We start from the raw sequence: 21,477 nt of genomic DNA, 5'->3' as shown, positions 1-21,477 counted from the left end.
GCCAAGAGCGCACTTGGCTTTATGATTTGGCCAGGACCTACGACACAGTTTGTCATTTACTTTTTGTCACTGTTTCCAATGGCTTCCAGTGCTGCGTGTGCCTGTGTGCAGGATAATTTGCTGTGACATGCAACTTCTGAAACTTTAATTGACAACAGCAAGGAGGAGGTGCGGTCAACAGGGGAGCATGGAATGACCCACAACAACTGAAACTTAGATTATATCCGCCCAGCCGAAAGGTTGGAAATTCAAAATAAACCAGGCAGCATTTCTCATCTTTTTCAGACTCATGCTCCAAGATAATTGAGTTTCCTGCCTGCAGCCAACACAAGCTGCAAGAACAATAACCGGAGCAGCAGGAGCAACAGAAAATTATTGTATCATTGCAATAACGGAGTGTGCGAGTATCAACAACCGTCCCCTTGCTCATCATCCACCCATGAATGTCTGATGCGAATTGTCACTTCTTGCAGCTGTCTCCTCTGCACGATTCTCCATGTAAATGCCATTTTCCCCAGAGCAACTAGCAAGTATCTGTCGAGAAGTGAAAGTACAAAAACCCGTGTTCAAGATACGTCACTCTTAAAGGAAAGTCTAGTCTGCTAATTTCAGACGCTACCCTTTTCTATTCACTCAAAACATTTTCGAATTAAACATTTTTTTGTGTAAATATTTAATAAATATTTATTTAAAATAGTAATAATGTAATATATTTAATAAGTGTAAATTGTTTTTTACTTTACAAAACATTTATGTGTTACACATTTAAACCCATCTCTGCCATGCTTGTACTATTTTAATAAATTAAAACGTAAGTCTAAGATATCTGAACAAGTACCCGCATTATTTAACCAATTTATTTATCTATTAACATAAAATAAAATTCTTGATTTTAGTCGGATTTTGTTTCAAATTGTGTGTCTGAGAATATGCGACACTTAACGAATCATAAAAAGCGATTGGCCGCAATAAGAACAGCTTCTTTGGGCTAAGCTCCATTTTCCAAAACCATTTAATAATTAAATACAAACAATATAATTTGATTGGTAAAAGATTACATAAACGGATAGTTACGTAACTATAAAAAAGGTATTCTTCTAATAAAAATGGAAACGTTGTAGCAGGATGGCTACGTAGTAGTATGTATGTATGTATAAGTTATTGTATTCCTTCTAGAACATTCCTGAATATTCTTAGAGTACGTTGTTGTTGTTGTAGAGCTTGCTCTCTCTCTTGCGATCTCACCGCACTCACTCTCTCAGAGAGTCGGGGGTTGGTGCGAGTCGTGAGCTGAGAGCGAAGTTAGTTGAATGCCAGCAGTGATCCTGACCAGATAAAACTTGTGAAATAAAATAATAATAAAACTATAAACTATTTTGTGTAAACATATATTCTACTGTGTGGTATTTCATTAATAGGGACATATATCATACCCCTACAAAATCAGAAGTGGGCCGATCACGTGCCAAACAAATTAAAAACTACAAGTTTAAAAACTAAGAAAGTGAAACAATTTAATAAAATAAAATGGATTTGAACAAAGTATCGATAAAACAATTAAAAATATGGTTAAGTGTATTAAAATGTTCAACGACTGGTTCAAAACAGGAGTTGATTTTACGTTTAAACAAATTACCGAGCGAAAAACGCAATAAGTTTAACGAAATGAAGGAGAACCGAGACGGCGAAAAAAGTAAAGGAGAAGACGGAGGCAAAGAGAAATTCCAAGAACGAGACGGCGATAGAAGTAACTGCAAAGACGGCGGCATCGAGAATTTCGAGGAAGAAGACGGCGGCAAAAGTAACAACGAAGACGGCGGTAAAGAGGATTACGAAGTAGAAGAAGGCGACGAAATTAATAGCGAAGATGGAGAAGGCAAGAACAAAGTTGGCGAAAAGAACGACAAAGGCGAAGACGGTGAAAAAGTTCGGGAATATATAAGCGAAGATGGAGAAAACGAAAGCGAAGCTGGCGAGGATACAAGAGGTGAAAGAAGCTACAAAAGAGACGGCGAACAGAACAAAGGTGGAGGCAGAAATCGAAACTGTGCAGAAGTGAACATGCAGAACCAAGCTGGAGAGAAAGAAAAGATGGAGAACAATTTTAATCAAAGTATAGACATTTCGTTGAGAATGGCTACGCAAGTGTTGTGTGAGTTTGCGGGCGAATCATGTGCGCGCAAATGGATCACTCGGATATATAATATCGCAAGCATCTACGGTATAACCGGAAATTATATAAAAATGTTGATGATTAGCAAAATTAAAGGCAAAGCTAATGTTTGGTTGCACGCAAATGCTGGGCGTGTTTTGTTACCATTGGAGGAATTGACGGCTGAGCTGATCGCAATGTTTGGCGAAAAATCATCAAAGCTGGAGATAAGGCGCAAGTTTTAGCATCGCAAATGGAGTGCAGGCGAGACGTTCGGGAGTTATGTTGACGACAAGATAATGCTTGCTCAGGGCATTAATATTGATGGAGATGAAATGTTGAGCTGCATCATCGAAGGTATTACAAATCAAGGGCTGCGCAATCTGGCGCACATTCAAAGCTTTGTGGATGTTGGGCACATAAAGCGAGCATTTGCGGATGTTAGACTGCCGAAATATGTTGGAAAACCGATGACATCATTGGACTTCAAGGACAAGAAGGAGACACGATGTTTCAATTGCAATGCCAAAGGGCATTGGGCGAACGAGTGCAGGAAGTCAAAACGGGAGAAAGGATCGTGCTATGCGTGCGGCGAGATGGGACATTTTGTGGCGACGTGTTTGAAGAGCAAAAATAAGAACACAGGCAATAATAATTATGTAAGATACGTTGAAATCAATTTTATGAATGATATTAATACCAAGTTAACTACAGAATGTCTCATAGATACAGGGAGCCCGATTTCATTTATTAAAATATCAAAAGTACCAGAAAATGTTTGCAAATTACCAGTTTTAAATTTATATCATGGATTAAATAAGAGTTACTTAGAAACCTATGGAAAAATATTATGTTACGTTATGAAAAACTTAAATAAAATTCATTTTCATTTAGTTATTGTGGCAAACAAATCTATGAGTCATGATGTAATCCTTGGAAGAGATTTTATGGAAGCATGTAATATTAATTTAAACCTCGACACTTTGAAAATGGTTACGGTTGAGAGCATTGAAAACCCTCCAAATGTTAGTGATATTGTTAGAAATGTTAGAGAAGAAAATCAGATTGTTAGTGATTTTGTTAGTCATGAAAACCAGATAGTTAGCAATATTAGTGATAAAAGAAGAAGAAGAAAAGTTAGTAAAGTTACAGATAAAGAAATAGTTACGAATAGCAATGAAATAGATCTAGTGGCAAAGGAATTATTTAATATTAATATTATAGATGAAAGTCCAGATTACAAAATTGGCAATCAAGTTAATTATAATGTTAGGTGTCAGTTTGTTAGATTGGTAGAAAGTTGTTATGTAAATAAACAGAGACCAAAGGAACCCGAAGTTAGATGTGAAATAAAATTAAGATTAGAGGATCCAAAACCTTTCAGTTGTTCGCCCAGACGTTTAGCTTATACAGAAAAAGAAAAGTTACAGATTATATTGGATGAATATTTAAACGAGGGAATTATAAGACCAAGTCAATCGGAGTACGCATCTCCAATAGTGTTAGTAAAAAAGAAAACAGGCGACTTACGATTATGTGTGGATTATCGAAAACTTAATAAGACAATGGTTAAAGATAACTATCCTTTACCTTTAATAGATGATTTGTTAGACACTTTAGTAAATAAAACAATATTTTCGAAATTAGATTTAAAACATGGCTACTTTCATGTGTTCGTGGACAATGACTCAATAAAATATACTTCATTTATGACGCCATTAGGACAATTTGAATTTATGCGGATGCCAATGGGGCTAAAAAATGCTCCTGCGGTGTTTCAGCGATTTATTAATACAATTTTTGCGGACATGATTAGGGATGGTAAGGTAGTAATATATATGGACGACATTATGATCGCCAGTAAAGAGATACAGGAACATTTAAATGTTCTTAGGGAAGTTTTTGATCGTTTAGCAAGAAACAAACTAGAATTGAGAATGGACAAATGTGAGTTTTTACAAGCAAGTGTACAATATTTAGGATTTTTAGTAACCAGCAAAGGAATACAAGCTAATGATAAAGGAATAGAAGCTGTTAGAGATTTCCCTGTTCCAGATAAAGTACATGGTGTTAGAAGCTTTTTAGGTTTATGTTCGTATTTTAGGAGATTCATTAAGAATTTTTCGATGATCGCAAAACCATTATATGACCTGTTAAAGAAAGATAAAGAGTTTGCATTTGAAGAAAGGGAACTACAATGTTTTGAGATGCTTAAGAAAATGTTAGTTGAAGCGCCAGTGTTAGGATTATATTATTATAAAGACGAGATAGAATTGCATACAGATGCAAGCGCACAAGTTTTTGGAGCGGTCTTACTACAAAGGAAAGAGGACAAAAAGTTGCACCCTATTTTTTATTTTTCAAAGGCCACAACAAAAGACGAGGCAAAATATCACAGTTTTGAACTTGAAACGTTAGCAATAATTTATGCTCTACGAAGATTTAGAATTTATGTGCAGGGTAGACGATTTAGAATAGTTACTGATTGTAACTCACTGACGTTAACATTAAATAGGATTGAGTTAAACCCTCGAATTGCACGATGGGCATTAGAATTGCTTGAGTATGACTTTGAGTTAGTTCATAAATCGGGAAAACTTATGCAACACGTAGACGCGTTAAGTAGGAATACGAATATACTGGTAGTAGAAACGAATAGTTTTGAAGACAATTTAATTATTTGTCAAGCGAAAGATGAGAAGTTGAAAGATGTTAGGAAAAAGTTAGAAAAAGAGGAAGATAAAATGTTTGAGATGAGGAATGGAGTTATTTATAGAAAATCAAATGATGGGAAATTGTTATTCTGTGTGCCAGGAGAAATGGAGGACAAGATATTATACAAATATCACAATGAATTAGGTCATTTAGGACGAGACAAGGTTATGGATGCTATTGTTAAAAGTTGTTAGACATATTGATAATTGTTTGAGATGTGTGGCATATTCGCCAAAGTCAGGAAAAGGGGAAGGAATGTTGCACAGCATACCAAAAGGAAATGTGCCATTCGAAATTATACATATCGATCATTACGGACCGGTTGATAATGGAAGATCAAAGAAACATTTGTTTGTGGTGATAGACGGTTTTACTAAATACGTTAGGCTATATGCAACAAAGACGACGAACACAAAAGAAGTTATTATAGCAATGAAAGATTATTTTAGGTCGTACAGCAGGCCAACATGTATCGTTTCGGACAGAGGAAGCTGTTTTACATCGGAAGAGTTTGGAAGATTTGTCGAAGAATATAATATTAAGCACGTAAAAATTGCGACTGGGTCACCTCAGGCCAATGGGCAGGTGGAAAGAATTAATAGAATAATTGGACCAATGATAGCTAAATTAGCAGACCCGGAAAGAGGACTGCATTGGGATACAGTTGTTGAGGACGTTGAATTTTCATTGAACAATACAAAGCAAAGAAGCATTGCACAAATGCCGAGTAAAATGTTGTTTGGAATCGAACAGAAAGGAAAAGTTATTGATGAATTGAGGCAAAAGTTAGAAGAATTAGATAATGTTAGTGATGTTAGAGATGTTAGAGATTTAGACAAAATTAGGAAAAATGGAGTGGAATCGCAAATCAAATTACAAAATGACAACGAAAGAAGATACAATGAAAAAAGGAAGGATAGTTTAGAGTACAAAGTTGGAGATTATATTATGGTGAAAAATTTCGATAATGCAGTAGGAGTCGCAAGGAAGCTAATACCCAAACACAAGGGTCCTTATGTTATAGATAAAGTTTTGAGAAATGATAGGTATGTAATAAAAGATGTGGAAGGTTTTCAATTGGCGCGTTGCCCTTATCAAGGAGTCTGGAGTAGTCAAAATATTAAGCATTGGATTGGTAAACGAAAATAGCTGTAAATATATCCAAAGAATTGTAAAGCTAAAGACTGATAGTATGTAAGATCAAATAAAAACACCTCTTAACGAGGTAAAAAACTAGTGACGACCGCACCTTCAACATACAAAAGTTCTGATATCAACATTTGTGACGAAAAATTATTACACTCGTCATTAAATAGACTTTCTAATATTTTCTCATTCGGCCCGCCCTAGCAAACTATTCCAGCATTTTTCCCTTCACAGGCATTTTCTATTGCAGCGTGCCGAATGAGAAAATATTAGAAAGTCTATTTAATGACGAGTGTAATAATTTTTCGTCACAAATGTTGATATCAGAACTTTTGTATGTTGAAGGTGCGGTCGTCACTAGTTTTTTACCTCGTTAAGAGGTGTTTTTATTTGATATCAGAAGTTTTTGTTTGTTTACATTTGCTCTCATAGGAGCTAATATATACATTTAAATTTAAATTGGTCAATCATAATTTTTAAACTATTGTATTTAAACAAATTAAGTTAAAAAGGCGTTGAAGTATTTCAAAATACCTTTTAAACGAGGTATAGCACATGTCTGTACCTTTAGTAGTGTAGAACTTACAAACTAACGAAATTTAGCTATTTTTAGCTTTTTCCCGCTAAAATAGCGGCTTTTTCCAAAAGTCGTAGAACAAAAGATTCCTATATGGAACTCTTAAGTGCAAATTTACTGATTCCATGACCCTAAAATACAGTTCGGATACCCTCCCACAAAATTCAATACTCAGGGAGCGTTAATTGTTCGAGCTGGCAAAAGTGGCTATTTTCGTATAAAAATAACTTTTAAACGTGACTTTTTACAGTAATGTGTTATATACCAAAATTTAAGGAATCTCAAGGGCTATACAGTTAAAGGTTTTAAAGAAAATCGTTAGAGCCGTTTTTGAGAAAAATAAAAAAAAGCTAAAAAAAAAGTTTTAAAAAATTGTCTTTTGTTCATATTTTTTTAATTATTACATTTACACAAATTGCATATAGAAGGCGTTTATAGCATTTAAAAATACCTTTCAAACGAGATGCAGCACAAGCCTGTAGCTTTAGTAGTATAGAAGTTACGGCTTTCCGAATTTTAGCTATTTATAGCTGTTTTCCCGCTAAACTAGCGGGTTTTTCCAAAAGTGGTAGAACAAAAGTTTTTTATATCGATGTGATGAACGTCATATCAAATTTTCAGAACTTAAAAAACATATTTTGGACAAGTGGACAAACTGACAAACAGAATTAAATTTTCATTTTGGGAAGAAGAAGAAAATCTTATTTTGGCTATAACTTTTGAACGGAGCGTCGGATTTTGACAAACGACCCCTCATTCGACGGGTATTTTTAAAAGGAATACAAGTAAAATATTGCGAGGGGGCAATTATCCCCACCGGCCCCAACAGCTCCAAATTTCGAAATTTTCACTTTTTTACTTTCACCGCTCTCTCTCCCAAGCCAATTGATTTTCTTAGAGTCTTGGTATGCAATCCTGTTAGTTTTTGCAATACCTATCGATAGGTGTATCATTCATTATGATCGGACCATCACAGTAGATTTTCATTTCTTCGTGTATATATAGTAGTCGCCTTCGCACACTCTCCTGGTGCGCTTCGTCACTACATGGACTGCCGTCCATAGTGATAAATCAATTGTAAATTAAACCAAGATCAGGGGATCTTGAAATGTCAGGACGGCCGAATTGTAGCAGGATGGCTACGTAGTAGTATGTATGTATGTATAAGTTATTGTATTCCTTCTAGAACATTCCTGAATATTCTTAGAGTACGTTGTTGTTGTTGTAGAGCTTGCTCTCTCTCTTGCGATCTCACCGCACTCACTCTCTCAGAGAGTCGGGGGTTGGTGCGAGTCGTGAGCTGAGAGCGAAGTTAGTTGAATGCCAGCAGTGATCCTGACCAGATAAAACTTGTGAAATAAAATAATAATAAAACTATAAACTATTTTGTGTAAACATATATTCTACTGTGTGGTATTTCATTAATAGGGACATATATCATACCCCTACAACGTGTACTTTGTTTTTGCTTTGGGTACTTTTTATGTCCGTCCGCATGAACGCTGAGATCTCGCAAGTTTATTTCAGCCGAGCGCCACGGCCCCTCTAACGCCCACAATCTCCCACTAACAATTTTAAAATGTGTCTGGCGCCCACACCTTTAAAGATTTCCGGGAAGTATAAATGCAATTTTGTTGTGTATAATTATACCTATCGAAATGTAGAGGACATTTTTCAAATCGGTCCATTCAATAAAAAGTTATACGCAATCAAAAAAATGGTATATATCCATCTCCCTAGCACTCCCTTTAGCCGACGGGTATTAGATAGTCGGGACAACAACCCGACTATAGCATTCACTATTGTTTTTTATGATTTCAAATGTTTTTAAGTCAAGGCAGATCGGTGTATTGATTTGTTTTTGTTATTGTGCAACCTGTTCTTAATTCGAGAAAATTGTTTTTTTATTTTAGGGAAATGTATCTAGACTAACTTTAAATATACTTCTTATCTATTTCTATAATTCGCGAAAACTACAAATTTTTTGTGAGGCCTTTCCGTTTCTATCAGTTGGTGAAAGGCATTCGACTGAATCAACAGTTTGGCAACTAAGAGAGCCGCGCTAAGAGAAGCAGTGCCCTGCTTTGCCGACGCGGACCACTCGTTTCGACCCGAAATGTTTCGGCCGGGCGAAGAGCCGCCGAAGAGGCGGCGAACTGTTGCGGGTGGCTGAAGTTTAAGGACGGACCGCGGGAACGCTGTCGTTCAGTTTCAGTTCCGTGCGAATTGGCGTTGGGTGTGGACGCGAGTGGCGGAAAGCAGGCGGCGTCCCTATAAACAAGCTCTTCCATCTCTCGTGACTCTGGTGACGAAGCGGCACAAGATAGCTGCCAGTTCAGAGATTTCCGCAAAAGTTCAAGTGACAATTTCCCAACCAACAACAACTTTCCGACGAAGTCAACGCAAATTGAATGCGATTCGATTGTCTCCCGATCTTCATCGATTCATTACGCACAGGAAAAAGAAAGTCAACTATAAAGTTTTTAGTGAAAAAGTTTCGTTGGCCCCGTTGGCGTGGCAATTCTACCGAAATCAAACCGAAATTTTCGCAAATGAGTTTTGCTAACGACGGGCTAAACCAATTAACAGAATTCACTCTTGTGTAATAAATAAATTGCCAACAATTATAACTTGCAATCCCACTCAAGCATAATTAAATGAAATGTTCAACAAAATGTTTACGGCAATTGCAGCTCAAAGCGAGAGACCATAGACGAGGTGCAACGTGTTGTGGTAGTGGCAAGAAAACTCAAAGAAAGCCGCAAGGCTCGACCAGAAATTTATAATTGGTAATAGCAGGTAAGCAGTATGTGGGAAGTCTCGAGCTGGCATTTAGGACAAGGCAATCTTGAAAAATATAAATATTAAAACATTATTTCCTTAGTTTTCCAAATTACCGACAAAAAGCTATGTCAAGTACAAATAAAAACCACCATGGAAATTAAAGGAACTCTTATATTAAGTTTAGCACTGCAGAAAAATAAAGTTTAAGCAAATATGTGGGGTTATCACTTAACAATATATACTCCTTCTTCTTTTTCTCCTAGACTCCTTCTGAAAAATAATTAAATTTCTGTATAACAACTTTTAAAATACTTTAGAATTTTTTTAAAATAGTTTTTATGTAGTTTAACAACAATTTTGTTAAATAATTATTACAATTTGGGTTATTGCAAAAGAATTTTTCTTTTACCTAGACAAATTATTTTTTTCGTTTCCTTGCTTGATCCGTAAAGAAAATTTGTTCTAAAAGTCCATAACCTTTGCATCTGCCAGATAAAGAATAACCCGGCACACTGGGAAATCCAAGGAATAACATGTCTGCTACAGGGGAAAAGAAAGAAAATTTCCCAAGTGCGACGCCGTGTATCATTTGAACACCTTTAATTAATTAAACGGCACAGCTCCCGAGTGCGTGCCCCTAAAAAACTTCTTGGTTGTTCTTTCAGGTGCCAGAATGTTTCTTGTGGGGCTGCGAACTCGTCTTTCAACAGCATGATTATTATTTTATTTCATGTTGCGGCTTTTAAGTAACAGACTTAGCACAATCGCATGGCGAAAATCCCGGCTATACGCCCCTGGGGGCGACGACCCACTGAGGCCTTTTTGTCCCAGAGCGTGCCGCATTTATACCAATTTGAAAAGCGCGGCTTACTTTCGCGCCAACCTCATGATTATATATTTATTTGATTTTTCCGGTCTGCGGCTGCTCTTTCCAACCGCTTCTTCACCCCAAGACCCAGGCCTTCCATCTTTGAGGTTCGTTGCCCAGAAAATATTTACATAAAATCTAATCAAAAGGCAGGCCACATTATCTGCTCGGACTGCTGCCTCATGAAAATTTCAATAAGACTTTGACACAGATACAAATCCACGTGCATATGTTTGCGTATATATATATGAGATCATACATATATGCCAAAGAGTATATAAATATGTGGGCTGCACTTAACCTACAACCTGGCATCGTTTAGTAAACGAAGGTTCAGGGCTCGAACAACTCTAAAAGCATTTTTAATAATTCACAACTTTGTATTTTGTTGCCTGTCTGTCAAGGCGGCAAACAACTCTTTAAGCTTTTGTTTTAATTTACTTTTATTTTCGCTCCTTATGCCAGGCATGTTCTTAAAGAGATATGCGGTGCAAGAATTTGTGTGTATAGAAATAAATAAAATGATTTGGCGTTTAATTAAAGATAATTTAACCAAATCTTCACAGATTTTAATCGATAAGTCACCAACGTCCCTTGGGTATTTAGACAAATACAGTGGACATATGCCTAAAGGGATTTACTTATCTATATAGTGAACCACGGCGGGCTATCTGATTCGCACTATGGGGTTTGTCAGTTGCCACAAACTGTGACATTTTATTTACCTCCAACATAACCGCAAAAAAATAAATAAACAAAAAACGGAAGGGCTGGAACCTTCATAGGGCCATCAAAATTAATGCAGTTAAGCCGCGCAATGTAATCAATGAAATATTGATATTTTTAATGTTTAATCTTTTCAATTAAATTGGCAATGATTTACGCTGTCCTCCCGAAGATGTTTGGTCACCGAATTGTAATGACACATTAAACCCCGATACGAAACGTTTCGACATGGCTGCGGAATTGTAAATGATGTTGTCGCATAAATCAATTAAAATGGTAATTGAAAAATAATTAAATATACAAATTAAGTTGCAAGTTGTTTGGGCTCATCTGCATTAATATGCCCGGTGATTTAATGAATGAGTTTGCTTGTGCTTTCTGTGGCGAGTTTACTCGGCACCCGCTGAGCTTCAATCGTTCGACCGATAAATATCCAAAGTCCATCCATTAAAGTCTCATTTTAAATAACGTATACGCCCCGCTGCCACAGCCAAACAACAATCGAGATTGTTTTAAAAGGCATTCACAGGCCAAGCAACTATTTATTTAGTCGAATTCGAGTATTTGCCCATAAAACTATTCAACTGATTGCGGTATTTTCATTTCCATAACGCATACGCCTCGTTGACCCGATGAAATGCCGCCTAATTGCTTCCCTAAGCCCAAAAGCTGCTTCAGCAGCACAAAATGCCCTCATAAACTCTTAACGAACACAATAACAATGAACTCGATCAAGAGGAAATAATTTCCATTCAATATTTTCATCTGGCATGCACAGTTTCAGGCTTTTCATTGGTTCTCCTACTCAATGCATATACATTTTAATGCATTCATTTAATTGAATGCTCCACCAGAACGGGCTGGGGACATTCATCTACCAATCAATCAATCAGCGGGCGTGATGAAAATTATTTTAAAAGCCAAAAAACTCTCGCAGAATTGGAAGGCGGAGCAAAGTAAAATAAAGGAAAGGAAAGTTTCAGCTGCGGTTTGCATAATAATGGGATATGCCAAGGCCGGCCAAGAATGCGGTGCTGGGCTCTCAGCTGACTGCTTCCTGGCCAACAGTACGTGCCGGCGTCACTGAGCAGGGATCGGATGGACTTAGTTCGGTGGATTTGGTTCCATTCTGGTCGCTCAACCGCAACACAGATACAAATTAGCAGTTGCGGGACCTTCTCCTTACTCAGGCCCATTACCATTTCCTTTCGAATTTTTCTAGCCGCTCTGCCTTCTGTCAATGCGATCGGGAAATTCGAAATAATGTTATTAACCAAGGGGTTAGGCATGGAGGGAATTCTCCTTTTGAAGCCACGCTCCTCAGCGCAAACATTGACAACAAGTTTTAATTACAACAAAGCAATTATTAAACATTAGCTCGGTTTCGGCTGAAAGCGAAAACAAACAGAACAGCACAGAGCAGCCCTGCATACTTATGAGGGCTGAGAAAAGTACTTTCCGCTTATAGACTCGAGCAAATGGAGCGTGCTGCATGTTAATTGAAAACACAAGCTGACTGACAGCCCTTAATCTGACTAGACCTCCTGCTCCGTTTATCCAAAAGCGGAAGCTCTCTGGTCAGTTTTTCTGCTGGTTTCCTTGATTTGCATAATATGCTAATTACGACACACTTTCCAGCGCATAAATCATTCATTAATCATCAGCTTTCGGGCCAGTCCAATTCATGTGCGGGCTCTTCAATTAGACCCTGAACTTTTCATCTGTTTTAGCTGCCCCTGCACCCAAAAAAAAGTAGTCATCAATATGCCCCTATTTAGGTGTCAATGTGACACTATTGAGTGGAAAAAAATCTTTGATCCGAACGTCATTAAATTGACCCTATTCTGGTGTCACTTTAATACTTTCGAAAATATTAATTTGACCCTTTTTGGTGTCAAAGAGCCACTAGCCGGTGTCATTTTCTTAGGATTAAATAAAATTTGACATTTGCTTGAAAGCTCCTGTAACCATTCTGCCATGGCAAAAATTAATATGGGCATGGCTCAGGGGCCAAGGCGCTAGGTTCTGATATTATTTTGTGCTCGGGGGAACGAGGTTCGAATCCCGCTCGAAACACCATTATTATTTTTTTTTTTTATCAGTAATCTAACACAACTTAACATTTTTGTTCTTAAAATGATATATATGCATTTTAAAAACTTTTTACCTACTCCGACTTAACTGGGTTTCGAACCGGGGACCTCGCGCACCAGAGGCAGACGCCTTACCAACTGGGCCATCGAACCATTTTGCGCGCGAGCGAACTCTTGACAAGTATAAACAAAATCGATACTCGAGTAAAACATCGTCGAACTTCGAACTTCGAAAACCAAAAATGATAATTATTGGGATCGATGTGAACCTAGTTTTATCAAAATGACACTATTTAGTATCAAATACGATTTTTCTGAAAACGTGGTATACTTTTGACACTCATTTGGGGGCAAATTGACCCCAAAAATTTGATCCTAGGGGCAGTGTCATTTTAAACCACAAGTATTAATTTGACACTCAGGATTTTTTTTTTGGGTGTGGTTCTGTCGACTCAATGCGCACAATTTTCTGTGCGAAGATTTTAATTTTTGCTTTAGAATTCGTGTGTCTGTGCGCGAAAAGCAGAAGATGATGCTTACAAATATTTAGCGAACTGAAATACAGAGGAGATTGCTGTGTTTCAAGACAAATAATAATTACTTATGGTATTCTAAACACACCGGGATCAAATCGATATCCACATTTCTGTTATTACACGCATATCGTTTTTACCATGATTAAAGTTAGGAGGAAGAAAGACACATTCAAAATTCGAACTGGCTTACTTTTAACATGTTCAAAATTAATACCACATAAGATCAAATCGATCATCGTCTTATATCAAGTTTTTTTTGGTTGTACTAAATACAGATTTTTTGTTAAATTATTTTTACTTAGGTTTTGCTAATTTTTCTTAAATTTTAAATTATATAAACTAGTAACAAACACACAAAAGTTTGTCACTAGTTTATATATCCTTGAAAGAAGAAAACAACAATTTCCTTCAGGTTTTCCAGTTGATCAGCTTTTCTCACGCGCCATTTACGCCACAATCTAAGGCCAATCCTCACTGTGGATGCACTGTACTGCCTGTTTGCTGCAAACGCATAAAAAATTGTTGCCACATCACTCACTCAGCTTGGACGCGACGGCGGCAGCTGCTTTTCACCGCTTTTCTTTTGCATTTTCCCAAGCGGAGGATGGCGGCATGGGGTTGGGACACTTACAATATGCCATCGTGGCCATGGAAGACTGCAGTCAAAGGCATCTCATCAACAGCCCTTCAGGCCTCCTCCCCCGAAACTTTTACTAGCAAAAATATGTATGCCATGCGGTTGGAAGAAGGGTCAAGGGGCAAGGGGCTTATTACATTATCACTGCACCTTTTGGCAGCGATTTTTATTGGCCCAGTGCTGGCTAAAAGTAAGCGAGCCTTGAGAATACGACCGACTTTTAATTGCATACTTTGTGAACCTCATAATCGGGACTCACAAAGCAAGCACCAGGCATATAGAATTTCGCAATCATGTGGGCTTTATGTGTACTTTAACCCATTTCACTACTTTTAAGTTCCGTGGGGCACTTAAATTTGTTGCAAATATGCGAGCGGAATCGGAATTGGAATTGAAATTGAAATTGAAATGGGAATGCAAAAACACAAGCACATTGAGAGCAATTTCAATGGTGCCCCGTATATTTCCCGCCCGCACATCCACATCCTGCAGCGCCTCCCTGGCCTAAGTCTATTCACGATTTCGAGCCTATGCCGGGTGCTAAAGCACATGCGGCGCCATCGAACCTCCGAATCGGACTGAAAGAGTCGTCGGTGCTATACAACTTTTTGCTCTTAAAAATAAATGGAGTTAAAGAAAGGAATGGAATTAGACAGGAAGGCGAGGGAGTTGGAAACATACAAAGCCTATTTAATTACATTTATCGTGAGCGTAGATAAGTGGTTAATTAAAATTCTCTAACTTAACATTGCGTTCAAACAATATAGAATTACCGAAAAATATTACAAGCTTAGAAAAAGTCTTGCTCAAAAAATATTTGAACAATATTTCAATTTAAAATTCAATTGCTTGGGAATTCCACTACAAAAACAAACAATGTTTATCAGTTTTTTAGAAGGGATGATAATATTATTTCTCCATGGCTTAAAAATCTTATTTATAACCAATTTAATCTGATGATCATCATACAAAAGCTTGCTCTTTAACCTTTGCCACAACATTGACACCTGGATAGCATTACTCACTAACACGCGCCCCACCCACACAAACTGCGGAAATTGCTCTTGTTGCTGTCATCGTTATTTGCACGCTTTTGACACTTTTAATAACCGCGAAACCGTAAATACCGCCAACCGCAGCGACGTAAACCAGAGCCAGCCAAACCAAACCAGCCATCTGGCTTCTGTTTAGGATGAGCAAGTGCAACACAAGCTGGGCCACAACGGTTTGCATGCATATCCATCAAATGAAAAGAAAACAGCGCCCCACACAACAGGACCTTCGCTCGGTTCGGTTCTGACAACGACTTGGAACCAGCTAATTTCCGCAATCAGAGACCCACTTACCGGGCCAAAGCACATAAACAATGTACCTCAGATACGCCACGACCCGGGGCATCGGGACAACAGGGGCGGTGGGAAAAGGATAAAGGGAAGAGGTAGAGTGTAAGGACAAGGACAATCGTCGTTGACGATATGAGGGAAAATCATTGCTCATGTGAGTGTGAAGGTTCCTAGGTCGTCACGTGCTTCCAGCTAAATTCAGCGGTGGAAAAAACCCAGGGGATTCGACAAACCGTTACCTAAGATCGACATCTTACCCATTAAAACAGAAATTAAAAAAACATTCTTTGAAACGAATTTAAAGTTATGTTTCGTCCATATAATCGCATTTGTTTTTTAAACTATTATTTTAATATACAATCTCTAAATTAACACAATAAATAGGAATGGCTAAAACATAAATCCCGGTAAATGTATGAGTTATGAATATTTTTTTAACAAATATCCCTTTAGAGTACCGAAAGAATACCATAAAAAGCGCATCCAGCCAAACACAGTGGTGTTTCGCTGGGGATTTGTGTAGCTGAGTTCTTTTTCTATTTCTGCTCCTTTTTTATGTGCAGGATGACAGGCGACACCTCTTCGAGTGGGTTAGACAATGGCCCAGACTGGATGGGGGATGGAAACCATCCGGCCAATCCTCAGCCAAAACAAGCTGTCACAACCAGCTGGCCATCGACACTGAGACACTTTTAGTTTGACTTTTAATTGGATTTTGATGGAGCAGACTCAAGGACGGAGAGAGAGAGGCGGAAGTTCGAGGGGGTATTGGCAGTGGGCTGAACTTTCCACAACAATAATTATTTGCCAGCCATTGAAAAACAATTTCCCTTTCGATTTCCCCAGCACATTTCACTTGACTTTCTTCCCCAGTCGCAGTCGCCCGACGATTTTCGCGATTCGCTTTGGTAAATGTTTTTACCGGAAATTGTTGCAATTTATGATTTAATTTATGTTCATTTTAAATGACGGCAGCTGCTGGTGAAGCTCCTTTCGCGCAACCTTTGTGCTCGACATGGCATATAAATGCGGCTGATTATCGGGCGGAATGAAGTACTTTGCCACCTCTCTGCAGGATATGCAGGGAATCAATGAAGACAATCAGGCGGTTCATTTGCGGCCATCCAAAGTCAATTGCCAGTGCTCCGGGATGAAGCTGAGGGATGAGGACTGACTTTAAAGTTTCTTTCTTTACTGAAGATCCGAGTTAATCAGGGGGATCTGAGTATGGTATACACGTGTGTGCAAACTTTATCGAATAAATTACTTCCACCCTTGCAATCATTATAAATGGAATTTTCCTTACCATTTTCCGCGACTGTTTATTCTCGCAATTAAGTTTCCTGTTTCTTCGTCGCTATTTTGGTTTTCTTTAACTGTCAGAGGCATTGCTGATGGAAGGAGAGGAGCTTGACGCGGAAACTGAAAAGAAAGTGAAAGAAATTGAGACACGCATGACTGCATTTTTGACTGGCATACGTGAGTGGGTAGGACCCGCGCACACACTTCCCCCACCTGACAGCGTCATCAAAACTGATGTCACACGATGATGATGACGAGCGGCAGGAGAAAAGAAATTCCCCTAAAATTGCTGGCGTGTGTCGAATGACTCTGGGCGAATGAAGGAAGCAAATAAGAAAATGATTTGCACATCAGACCCTCCTGCAATCAAAGTGAGCGGTTGCCTAATGCCCACTGCTCCTGCCCTTATCAATCATACCCTTTGCGAGCATTTTTCCAGACGTTTTATTTAATTCTGTCAAATTTGGCTGAGCACAAAGAGCATTGACTTGACACAAAATTTAATGTTGAGAGCGAAGAAATTAATGTAAAAACGGTGGGGTGAAAGACCAATTCAGAAGAAATATTGCAGATTGGGTCAGAAACAGAGAGAGAAAAGAAACAGCATGCAATATCAAAAGCCTAAGGAAATTGCCTTCAAGAATGATCGATAGGTCAACGATAAATAAGAAAAATCATGGGGGAAAAACGATAATCCTATCGATTTACGCAGTAAATCTTAAAGGGTTGTTCTTGAAAAAGGCCGAGAAATGAATGTCTTATCACAGAAAAATACGACAAAAGCTCTAGTATAGGACAAATATTCAAAAGAGTGCTTTAAACACCATTTAATAAAATAACTAGAAGGAAAATTTCGCAGACTTCTTTCATATCAGATGCCTCCCCTTTCGAGCGTAAAAGCAAAATTATAGAAATTCTAATTTGAAGACTTGGCAAAGTCTTAGGACCTAAGCTCCCGGGAAGTGTGAATGAAAGCTTCTGCGGGTCTTATCTAAAAATAAGAGGCTCAAAAGAGGCCGTGGCAATTTGGAAACTGAGCAAAAAGTTTTTGTCTCTGGCGAACCTTGAAGGAAACTTTGCCTGTCTGCCAAATTTCCTGGCAGGGCGCCTTTGTCGCGATATTTTCCAACCACATGTGCAGAAATGGAAGGGGCGTATAAAGAAGGTGGCTGTGGAACCATTATGATGCAGTTTCGGGGCCATCAATTCGTTCACCTGTCGAGCGTGAAGGTGCGATGTGCCGGCCAATAAATCACTGGCGCACAATCGGGCCAGCCGATTAATCAAAAACGTTACAAATAAATCATCGGAAGGCGGAGGATTATCCCAGACGGGGCCACAATTAAAACAAAAAGCCGAGCCAGTAACTCGGGAGCCAGTAAAGGGATATAATCAAGCCGTCAAGCTGCCGACAGAATGACGTAAGGCGAAGCCATCATCAGGACATTTAAGTCATCAGCTTGATGATGATCCTGAGAGATCGGGGGTTGGACTTATGAGCTGCCAAGTGTGTGTGTAGATTATGTAGAAAGTTGCTTGGGCACAGGACCATTTTAAGAATGTTTATTAAGCGCAGCTAATAGGATAAATCAAGTAAAGTGTAAGAAGCAAACCCAATTTTGCGGTTAACCAGGGGGGAGAGTTAAGCCTGCTTAAGAAAGTTATTGAAGAAGAGTTTATGGTGTAGCAAAGGGCCCCTTCCTGTGGCCAAAAATATGCCTTTAAGTCATTTCTCTTACTTAAATCTTAATTCGCCAAATGTTTTCCCCGCCATGATTGATTGTTTCTAGCAATCGATGCCAGGCAACTAATTGAGTTCGCTGACCCCAGCCACAATTAATCATCCAATCCTGAGGAAAACAGCTTTCCATTTTCGGTTCAGCTTTAAATCGGTTCAATCGGGCGAACTTAAGTCAAGTATACACCATGTTGTGCACTTGCAAAAAGTCAGCCCTGGTAAAGTGCATAAATAAAGCACAGAGTTTGGCAAGAAAGGGGAGTTGGGTTGGATTTCCATGCTTTGTCGGTTAATTTACTTCAGGAACCAGGAGCAGCAGCAGCCAGCCAAACGCATTGGAATGAAAGGGGAATGGCCAAACCGAAAAAGCAAATGGCCAAATGCAAGACGGCTAGCAAATGCTCACTGACGATTAGCTTTGCCTTCCCTGCGTTCGACGTGCAAAGTTCCCGGCAATAAAAGATTTATGCAGCGGAAATGGAAAGACGAGCAGGGAAAACAGGGAAATCGGGGCGTGGTAAGTCACAGCTGAGAGAAGTGAGAAGTAAAGAAAAACTGAAAAACGCACAACTCATTGACTCGACATTCCCGCTTTCCACTTTCCCCATATTGAAGTGCTTGCCTTCACAGGCGGCTCCAAATGCTCGTCAATTAAATTCAATTTATTAATTTCAATTATTTGCGCTTCAAGTGGTCAGCAGCAGAAAAAGAAAAAATATCAGAGGAATTCAACGGACGGAAAATCTGTCAACGAAATCACCAAAGCGAAAGCTATGGCCTTCTTATACCATCACTCCGTCGGCGATGGGTAAGTGCTCCAAAGGAATTTGATTGATGTGCGGGAAGATGGCAAGGAAGTTTGAAATGGCGAAAAGCCTACGAAGGCTAACTCTCACTGTTAAGCACAAACGAATGGATAAGGCAGCTTTTCGTGGAACTCAATAGTAATTCATTGTACAGTTTTTCACAGCATTTGTTGTAGCTAGGCACTTGTTTCGGAATACCTTATACTTTAAAGCTATGGAGATAAAACCTATAGGAACAATTGAAAAAAAATCGAATAACAAATTATAACTTCGGTGTTTTTTACATATTACCCTCTAGTCTTAAAAATACAATTTTGTAAGTATTTCTTAATTTTGAATAAAATAGGAGCAAGCGAAAAATAAAGGGTAAATGAAAAGGAAAACAATTATTTCTCCGTTGATCTTTATTGTATTCTCTTCTAATCTTGGATACCCTTTTTTTAATATATCCGAATTTACATTTTAATTTAACAAAAATCGGACGACTATATTAAAATGCATGCCAAAATAATAATTGGTTTTAATTTGTAATTTAAAATGAATGATCTGCAAGGATATGTAAATTTCTGCTGGCCGAAGAAGAAGCTGGCCCATCTTGTTTGAAATATATTCTAATACTTAAAGCAGCAGTCTTTTTCTAGCTAAGGACCTATTGTCTAGCTTGTTTTGCCAACAGAAAGGGTAGAGCTCTGTGGTAAACGAAAACGAATCACATGATTATGTCTAATGGCTCATACCGACGAATCAATATGTAATCAAGGCTCATTGACGCATCTTAGCCATTTAATGGACACTAAACGGAAAGGAATCCGAACCGAACTCATCAAATGACCGCAAGGCAAAGTACAGTCACCATCCCGTTCCCAAAATATAATTAAGTGCCATGTATAAAGGCAAAATGGTTCTCATATGTCAAAATCAACGCAGGCAGCTGTTCGGCGTTCTGTCTAACGTCCTTTGTGTTTGCTCTTGGCCTAATGCTTTTTATGTTGCCTACTTTTCCGGGCGCCAAGTCAATTTTTATGGCCAGGCCAAAACGAGCCGTGAAAAAGTTGAGCGAAGGAGGAATGCCATCAAAGTTGAAGTGAGGCACGATTACTCCAGGGGGCGGGATGGAAGGGTGGCCTTGGCACCACCCACCGCATAAATCACACATACACAATGATGTTAATAGTGTCGTAAAAACTACGACAAAGCCCCCAAACCACCTGTCCCACCTGCATAGATGATGCTCTCCTTTGACGCAAATATTGACTACACAGAGGTGACCCCAACGACCCCCACTGGGAAAGGCAGTGTGAACGGGGGGTTAGAGGGCGGGGTGGGGTGATAATAAATCGACGTTTGGTCGCCAAAGTGTGAGCAGAAAATTAAAACATTTCACCTGGCCTGATGTTGACAAATTAGAGCCTTCCCAGGGCAGCCGGCTGACAGTAGTGGTTACTCGTCCTCACCGCCTTTCCCTTGACCCCCGCTGTCACTGTCACCTGTCGTATCCTTTCAATGCATGTACAATTTACCGACGCCCCCCATTCCGCCTCCACTTCCTGCCACTTGGGGGAGGCGACAACTTTACAGCCCGGCAGTTGAAGCTTCGGCAGATTATCGGTTAAATAAATAGACAAATTGATTTTAATGGAATTGGATACACCAGCCAAGCGACCAACGAGCTTCGCCTCGGACGTCCTGTTCCTGGGCAAATGGACCCATGGACACATGCCACACGCAGGCACACTCCTGGTCACCGGCGACAAAAGCTGCGACGAACCTCATTGGACATGACCCGACCCAGTTGTGCAAACATATTTTCGTGTAATTTTGTCTCGGCTCGTTTACTTTTTTATATGATGGCCCAGTTGCTGTGGTTGTTATAGCCCGTAATACTTTGGCTTTTGCTGAGAGCAAATGCTATTAAAAATTGTTGAAAAATAACCTTAAACTTATCATGCTGAATTTAAAGCCGATGCATCGGGAAGTCCCAACGCAAGTCAGATTTAAAAAAATTCCTTCTACATTTCGATTGGTATTAATAAACACTACAACATTTGTTTCTA

At 38.9% G+C, this 21,477-nt stretch overlaps 2 protein-coding genes across 2 annotated transcripts in view; both read left to right on the top strand.

Annotated features, from left to right (window-relative positions):
- Positions 1 to 1,665: 1,665 nt before the first annotated feature.
- LOC138912947 (high mobility group nucleosome-binding domain-containing protein 5-like) lies at positions 1,666 to 21,205 on the top strand. The gene is made up of 2 exons (XM_070214983.1): positions 1,666 to 2,113; positions 21,078 to 21,205. The coding sequence occupies exons 1-2, from the start codon at positions 1,666 to 1,668 to the stop codon at positions 21,203 to 21,205; spliced, it is 576 nt and encodes a 191-aa protein (XP_070071084.1).
- Positions 8,620 to 21,477, top strand: part of Oct-TyrR (Octopamine-Tyramine receptor) — a 34,862-nt gene continuing 22,004 nt past the window's right edge. Inside the window, exon 1 of the mRNA XM_017150285.3 lies at positions 8,620 to 9,389. The gene's annotated coding sequence lies outside the window, so the exon portion shown is untranslated. The remainder of the gene's footprint in view (positions 9,390 to 21,477) is intronic.

The sequence above is a fragment of the Drosophila takahashii genome, chromosome 3L (genome assembly GCF_030179915.1).
Source record: "Drosophila takahashii strain IR98-3 E-12201 chromosome 3L, DtakHiC1v2, whole genome shotgun sequence".
Classification (NCBI taxonomy): domain Eukaryota; kingdom Metazoa; phylum Arthropoda; class Insecta; order Diptera; family Drosophilidae; genus Drosophila; species Drosophila takahashii.
This window is presented reverse-complemented; position numbering and strand designations above follow the sequence as displayed.